General features: G+C 62.6%; 1 protein-coding gene across 1 annotated transcript; it reads right to left on the bottom strand.

Annotated features, from left to right (window-relative positions):
- Nucleotides 1–4,183: 4,183 nt before the first annotated feature.
- Nucleotides 4,184–4,940, bottom strand: RNF224 (ring finger protein 224). The gene has a single exon (XM_082008852.1). The coding sequence runs from the start codon at nt 4,829–4,831 to the stop codon at nt 4,235–4,237; it is 597 nt and encodes a 198-aa protein (XP_081864978.1). The 5' UTR covers nt 4,832–4,940; the 3' UTR covers nt 4,184–4,234.
- Between the last annotated feature and the right edge of the window lie 2,526 nt (nt 4,941–7,466).

The raw sequence follows: 7,466 nt of genomic DNA, 5'->3' as shown, positions 1-7,466 counted from the left end.
GGCTGCCCACTGAGGTGCTGAGGGCTCCCCGACCTCCGGTGCCAGGATTGCCCCACAGACAGGATCCCAAGTGCCTGTCGCTTTGCCCAGCCACCCGTCCCTGCCCAGCACCCTTGGCTGAGCCCAGCGGTGCTGAGTGGAGGTGCTGGGCAGTGCCCAGCTGCAAGGGGAGCGGGTGGATGTGCTCGGATCCTTGCAGCCGCACGCATTCCCCCACTCACTGCCACCCTCCGTCTGCAAACCCAGCGCAGGCTGCGCTCCCAGCCCCAGTTTTCCTTGGGGTGGAGCTGCACTTTTTTCAGCAAATATTTTTGCAGTGATGCCTGCCCTGGCAAGGTGCAGAGCCATGCCCTCGCCCCTCCCTCTGCCAGGCACTGCTCCAGACAGGTAAGCAGCCAGCTCTGCATGGCCTAGGATTAACTGCTTGTGTGTGCTGCAGGCTGGAGAGGTGGAAAAAGCAAAACCGGACTCATCTCTTGGCCTTCATCCTCCCCATGGGTGTGCTGTCTCACCAGACATGTACAGAGGGGTGTATGGACACAGGACCCCTGTAACCGGCTGGGGAAGTACAAAGCTTAAATCATATGGTCAGCAGGTCTAAACCCATCTTCTGTGCTGGCCACCATGCCCAGAGGTCCTCAGTGGGGAGTTCTGCTGGGAGCCATGGGCCACCTCGCTGAGCCCAGCCCTTGGCTGGGCTCTGTTTGCCGCTGGCAGGAGACCACAAGCCCTGCCAAAATGAGGAGGGTTGGGATGTGAGTCCCATGGGCCACCCTCCTCCTCCCCAGCAGGATGACACGTTTGCATGCACACTGGGGGACACCCAGGAGCCCCCACACCAGAAGGCGTGGGAATGATGAGCTTGTTGGGCTGCAGCCACCCAACACTTGTTTACCCTCACGCTGGCACGGCAGCACCTGTTTGAGAGGGCTCAAAGTCTGCCTCCACCCTATTTACACCTGCTCCAGTTTCAAAGCTGCCTGACGTGCCGCAGCAGAAGGCTGGCGAGGAAAGGTGTCACCTCGCAGCGCCCAGCGTCCCCAGCAGAGCTCGGCAGACACCGAGGGCCCAGGGGACATGGCCAGCAGCATCCCATCCCACTCACAGCCTGGAGCGGGGACCCGGAGCAGAGACACTGTCCTCCGCTCCCACCGTCACAACTCCTGTCCCATTTGGGTCCCCGGTGGTCACGGTCACGGAGGAATCCCTGGCATCTCTGCCCCACGGCCACAGTGCTGGAAGGGCAGCAAGGCAGCGTGTGGCTGCACCCCAGGCCAGGACCGGGATGTTCCCAAATCTGGGGCAGGCGGTTTATTAATAGCATCCAGAGGAGCTTTGGTTTGTTTATCTATCCTGCAGCAAACTCGGTTTGCTGCATTAATCCCCATCTGGAAATAATTCAGAGGAATCCTCTAGCCCAGCCCAGCCCCGAAGAAGGGCACAAACCCACAACCACGTGGAGCTGCAGCACCAGCTCATCCCACCAGCAGCTGCAGGCTAGATGGGGACCTGAATTTTTAGGGAGCCTTGTCCCAGAAATGCTCTTCCTCCCCAGGGCTTGCGTTGCCCAACCGCCTGCGGACACCTGGGGTCAGGTGAGAAGTGCAAAATCCATTGAAAAAACCCCACTATTAAACGCAAGGCCATTTCCAGATTTTGTGCTGAGACAGCCCAGGAGGCTGCAAACCCTCCTCAGCCCTTTGCTGTCACCCCGCTGCACACCTCCATGGCACGTGGCGGGAGAGATGTCCCAGTGTCCTGCCTGCCAGGGGCACCGGCCAAGCGCAGGGCTGGCACGGGCTGTGCCTGGCCCCTCTCCTGTTTTGCATCCATTGGCTGCACCCCGCTGCAATGGCAGCGTGACTGGTGCTGGTGACCTGGCCGGTGACCCTTTGGGGTCGTGTACCCCAGTGGTGTCACCACTGTCCCTTCACTCTGCCAGTGCGTGGCAGAGCATGGGTCCCTGTCACTGCCCCCTTCTCTGGAACAGGGGGACCCAGCACCCCGCAGGAAGAGCCCAGGTCCCTGTCCCCAGCCAGAGCTGCACCCACGGTGCCCCGCTCCGCCGCCGCCATGCCTCCTCCCGCGGTTTTGGGCTCCACGCAAAGCCGCGCAGCCTGGCCCCAGGGCCAGCACCAGGAGAGGCTGCTCCGAGCATCTGCTCTGCAAGGACAGCTCGGGTGGCCGGTGCTGACCGACGGAGGAGTCCTCTAAGGCACTGGGCTCAAGACCAGCTCCGGCCAAGGGGTGTAAATCAGGGTGCCCAGCCAGCATGCCAAGACCGTTCCCAGAGTGAAGTGACAGAGGGGCAGATAAACTCCTTCAGAGACCGGCCAATGGCTGGGAGCAGCAGGGACAAGCACGGAGGCTCACGGCACTGGCCAAGCTTCCCAGCTTGGTTCCGGTGCTGGGGGATGCAGTGGAGCACGGGTGGGAGCACAGAGGCAAGGACGTGGGGGTAGGGACACGGAGCGTGGGTCTTTGTCCCCCTCCGCTGTTGGAAAGCTGCAAACCAGGTGCACAGAGTGCTGCTGGCACCTATGTACGGAGCCGTGCCCGGGGTAGAGGTGGGCCCTTCCCAGACTCTTCCCGCCACCCACCGTGGAGTATCTGGGGAGAAATGAAGATAGAGGGGAAGGTGCTTTACGACTCTGTCTTAGCTTTTATCCCATCCTTGAAGGCTTTAATTTATTGTGTGTTTCCATATGATTAAAGATCCGAGGCAGGCAGGTGCCTGCTCCATGGAGCCCCTGAACCACACCACGCTTCTGCTGTCCCCCCATGGCACCTCTGCCCTGAGACACCTCTGGTGCTCCTGCTCCATGGCTGGAGCTCCCCAGGTTGGGCCCTGCGGGGAACATCTCTGCTCTGGCTTTTTTATGGCAGGTGACACCAAGTGGCAGAATTGTGCATGGGCGCTGTGCACGGTGTGGGTGGTGTGTACGGCATGAGTGCTGTGCAGGGGATGGGTGCTGTGCATGGCATGGGTGCTGGACTCCTCTGGCTGCAGCACTGGCACCCAGTGCAGGGGACAACCAAGCACCAGGACCACCCAGGGGGTAGGTAGCAGGGCAGTTGGTGGCCCCAGGGACGTGCAGGCTGGGGTCCCCTGCTGTGCCCCGAGAGGCAGCCAGTGGTGCCTGATGCTGGGATATTGCAAGAGCCCATAAAACACATGGAAAACAGATGCAGAAAATGGGCTCTGAGGAAGCACTGCAAGAACTGCCCAGGCAACACCAAGCCCTGCCCAAGAACTGTGGTAGTATCACCCTGGTGCACCCCAGTCTTCCCCACACCCAGCTGTTTGGGCTCTCGTCCTTGCACCTCCTGTTTGGGGTCAGGCAGGGAAAGCCGTGCTGGCAGCAAAGGCATGACCTGGGAAAACAGCAGAGGGGCTTGTGTGCAGGCTGTGCGTGGGTGTGCAGGCAGGGAGGTGGGGAGAGGGTCAGGAAAAACCCAACCTGGCATGAGCCACAGGGCACAAGGCCAAGCAGGAGCTCCCATGGGCTCAGCTCTCCTCCCATACTGGAGTAAAGTAGGTGGTGGACAGATAAATCCAAAGAGCTAAAGCAACGGTGTTGTGGCCTCCTAAGAACTCTGTCATCCTCGATTTCAACTGTCCAGCTACCCCAAATTCCTCATGCAAACGGTCAACAGAGCAAACACTTAAAGAAAAGCAATCCAGCAAGGCAGGTCATTTCTCCCCATCCCACGCCCACCACAGGCACGGCTTGCCCAGGCTAGCCCCAGGCTTACCAACAAGTGACCACGACGTGCAGCCCGGCAGGGCCAACAGAGCACTTTTTAATAGGCATGAAGCTTTCAAGGGGCCAGACACGCTCCCTGGAGCATCGCTGCGTCGCTGCGCTGTACCAGGCTCCCCGTGTCCCAGCTGCAGAGCCGCATGCACAGAGAAGCTGAGCGGTGAGCAAGCCCTGGGCCAGGGACCAGGGACCAGCCGTGATGGCTGAACCAGGTTTCTGAGTTGTCAGAGGGGAAGGTGGGCAGGATGAGGGGAGGAGGGCATCCTCATCCCCCCTGTTGCACCCCAAATGCCAGCAGGATGCATAGCAAGCCCTGAGCAAGCTGAAGCCCTTCCCAGGCTGCCAGCACAGCCCCACCACTACCGTCCACCTGTGGGTCTGAGGCATGGCATGGAGTACCCCAAAATGGTCCCAGACTGCACCCCAGGAGCTCAGCTGCCCACGTTCCGCCAACAGCCCGCTCCTCATGCTCAGCTCTCGAAGGCTGCTGTCATGCCACAGCACAGGCACGGCCGGCAGCAGCCGCGTTGGGGGAAAAGCGCCGCAGGCACCGCGTCTTGGCACAGCCCCGTCGGCTGCTGAGTGACCACCTTCTCTTTGCACGAGTCCTTGGTGGCCAAGTCAGGCTGGGACCCGCCAGCCACCGGGGGATGCTCCTTGTCAGCCTTGACGGCAAGGAAGGTGGCCAGGTCGAGGTCGAGCATGGCAACGCCACCACGCGGCGTGGGTGTATTTTGGCGGCACTGCGGGCAGGGGATCCAGCGCTGCTCATTGGCGACGGCGTCGAGGCGTTTCAGGCAGGCTTGGCAGAAAGTATGGCCGCAGTAGAGCCGGCGCGGCAGCCGGCCACACAGGTCGTAGGAGGAGTAGCAGATGATGCATTCAACCCGCTGGCTGCCCCGGCTCGGGATGCGCAAGTGCTCCCCAACACACAGCCCTGCATCCGCTGCCCGGGGGCTGCCGCCGGCCTGGGACATGCTGGGGAGGGGAGGGCAAGAGGGGCCATCAGCTCTGTGGCTGGGGAGGGGACCCAGGCATGGGATGCCACCTCCCAGTTCATCCAACATATGGGAGAGATATGGACCAGTCCCATGTGGAGGGTTCCCAGGGGCATCAGGCTCCCTGCCCAACACCCCTACCTGCTGCCTGCTCGCCCTGTGGCCAGCCCTGCCTGGAAGAGCAGGACCCTGCCGCTACAGTGGGCTGTCCCTGCATCCATGGGGAATGCATTTTTGCCGGTGCCACGCCACATCCCTACTTGGACCTCTGCCAGCCCACAGGGAATAAGGGCTGGCCAGACCCAGCTGCTCAGGGCTGCCTGGGCCCTGGCTCACCGGGGAACATGGGGCGGGCAGGGGCGGGTGGGATGGGATGCAGCGCTCAGAGGACCAGGCGGTGCCCCAGCCACGCTCCTTGGCCAGCCCGGGCTGTGCCAGGCTGCCGCGGCGTGGCTGTCAGCAGCAGGGGATGGGCACGCAGCCTGGTGGGGAGGAGTTGAGGTGTCCAGACTCATCTTGTGTGGGGTCTGGTACCCACCAGCATATTTGCAGACCTCTCCCAGAGGCCACCAAGACCCCACGCCCTCTTTACGTACACCTCAAGAATTTTGGTGTACATGGGTACCCCTCTCCTCCGCTCCTCCCAATTCCCCAATCCCTACCTGTCCTGAGATACTCCCTCAAGGCCTCAGGGGAGGTGGCAGAAGGGCTGCTCTGTCCCGAGGGGCTGCGCCAGTCCTGTGGGGAGCATCGGGGGCCCGAGCCAGCGTCCCAGCAGCTGCTGGTGGCTGTGGTAGTGGGAAGGGGTTCACCTTTCAGGGACAGGCATGCTATCGGATCTGCTGCCGGGAAGCCAAGCCTGGGAGATTGGGTTGCAAGCACCAGGATAACAAAGATCTCTGAAATCTAAGCCCCAGGAGCAGCCATTAACCACCCGTCTCTGCTTCATCAGCAGAAGAAACCGTCCCTGTGAGGCCAAGGAGCTCTGGGCTTTGCTTGGGGGCAGAGATGGCTTGGACATGGGCTGTACCTGGGCAACAGCGGTGGAGTCTTCCACATCCTTGGCCACCCCCCCATGGCCAAGAACATCGGGGCAGACGTTGGCCGGCGGAGACACCCCATCGTGCTCCAGCCCACACATCCGCAGGTGGTGCGGGCTGCGGGGACGGCTGCGACCAGAGCGGGAGGGCACAGTGAGGCTGGCAGGGTGGAGGGGCTGGGTCTGGCGCAGGGACATAGAGGCTCCAGCCTGGTGCGAGCTGGCAGTGCCCACGGTGGGGTGGTTGTCCTCGTCCGGTGCCTGCGGGTGACCTGCCCCTGCTCTTCCAGCTGGGGCTGCAGGCTCCTGCCTCAGGCGCTGAGCTATGCTCGGCTCTGCCAGGGCCGGTGCTCATCGCCAGGCTGGGGAGAGCCCAGCACCCCTCGGTGACACCTGAAAGGTTCATGACAATGCAAGACCCAGAGGAGGTGACAGCAGCAGGGGGGTGGCAGACGCAGTCCCCACAGCTCCAGCCCCCTGCACGGCCCTTGGTCCAGCAGCCCCTGCACGGAGGGTGCTCCCAGCAGGATTTAGGGGGGAGTGTTGTAGGGGCACAGATCCTGGACCCAGGGTCCGGCAGGAGAAAACCACCTCCTGGAGCCAGGGCAGGACTGCCAAGACACCCGGCAGCACTTCTGCGCGGGAGCAGGAGAGGGCAGCAGCTCCTGCTCCAGGCAGGAGCAGGCAGCAATGCAGGCAGGGAGACAGGCCGAGCTCTGCTCTGCTGCCTGTGTACCAAACATTTCAGCAGCCCTCGGGCCATGTTTCCAGCACTCCTCGGCAGCAAGAATTGGGGGTTTTGGAAACCGAGAGACTCACAGTGTTACCGGGCTCTGCAGAAAAGCTCAACCCCTTGATGCCAGTGCTTGGGAGCAGGCAGCAGAGCCGGCAGCACAGCATCTTCACGGGCACAGTGGCCATATCCTGACACAGGATCCTGATACTTCCTCTGTCACGGGTTTCCCCAGGCAGTGCACATGGGGTGCATGTGCCCATGGGTCCCCAGGCACAGGGATGGCACCCCACAGCAGGGCTTTGCCCTTGCCTTGCTGGGCTGGCAGCAGGCAAGGGATGGAAGGGTGACTGGCTTGGGACGGGGCTGTGGCAGGCACCTCGGTTCGGGCCAAATCCCCTGGCCGAGGTGGGGGCAAGGGCCGTGGGCCCTGGGCGGATCCGGAACCATCTGTATGGGATTCCCGCTGTGCCCAGGCGCCGTGCATGCCTGCGGGGTGGGTGGCAGCACCCTGGATGCCAGCAGCCAGGGCAGAGGCCCCTCCAAGGCAGCTGGATGCCTGGGGATGTCCAGGCATGTCCCAAAGCTGGCAAGAAGTCATTCAGAGGAAACCCTGCCCAAAAAGATTGAGTGGGTGAGAGGGATGGGCTTGGCTCCATGCGGAACTGGGGGTACCCCTGGCACTGCCCAGGGGCAGTGACCCGCCCTTGGCTTTCTCTCCTTGTAGGAATGTGCGCACGCACCCTGCCTGCCCCCCTACCCCGCTCCAGCCCCTGCCCAGCCCCTGCCCATCAGCCCTGTCCCCCTCCCAGATGCCAGCGTCCCGTCAAAGAGTTGTGCCCAGCTGCCCGCAGCCACTTCTGCCCATTGCATGCAAGCCCCTGGTGCAGGCCTGTGCACGCTGGCTCACCCGCCATGCACCCCACAGGCAG

The sequence above is a fragment of the Phaethon aethereus genome (assembly GCF_964289735.1).
Source record: "Phaethon aethereus genome assembly, chromosome: 20".
Lineage (NCBI taxonomy): Eukaryota > Metazoa > Chordata > Aves > Phaethontiformes > Phaethontidae > Phaethon > Phaethon aethereus.
The sequence above is the reverse complement of the archived record's forward strand: the minus strand, read 5'-3'. Positions and strand labels throughout refer to the sequence as shown.

Excerpts from the sequence above, each read along its gene's own strand:
- RNF224 (XM_082008852.1), bottom strand. The coding sequence starts at position 4,831 with ATGTTGGATGAACTGGGAGGTGGCATCCCATGCCTGGGTCCCCTCCCC.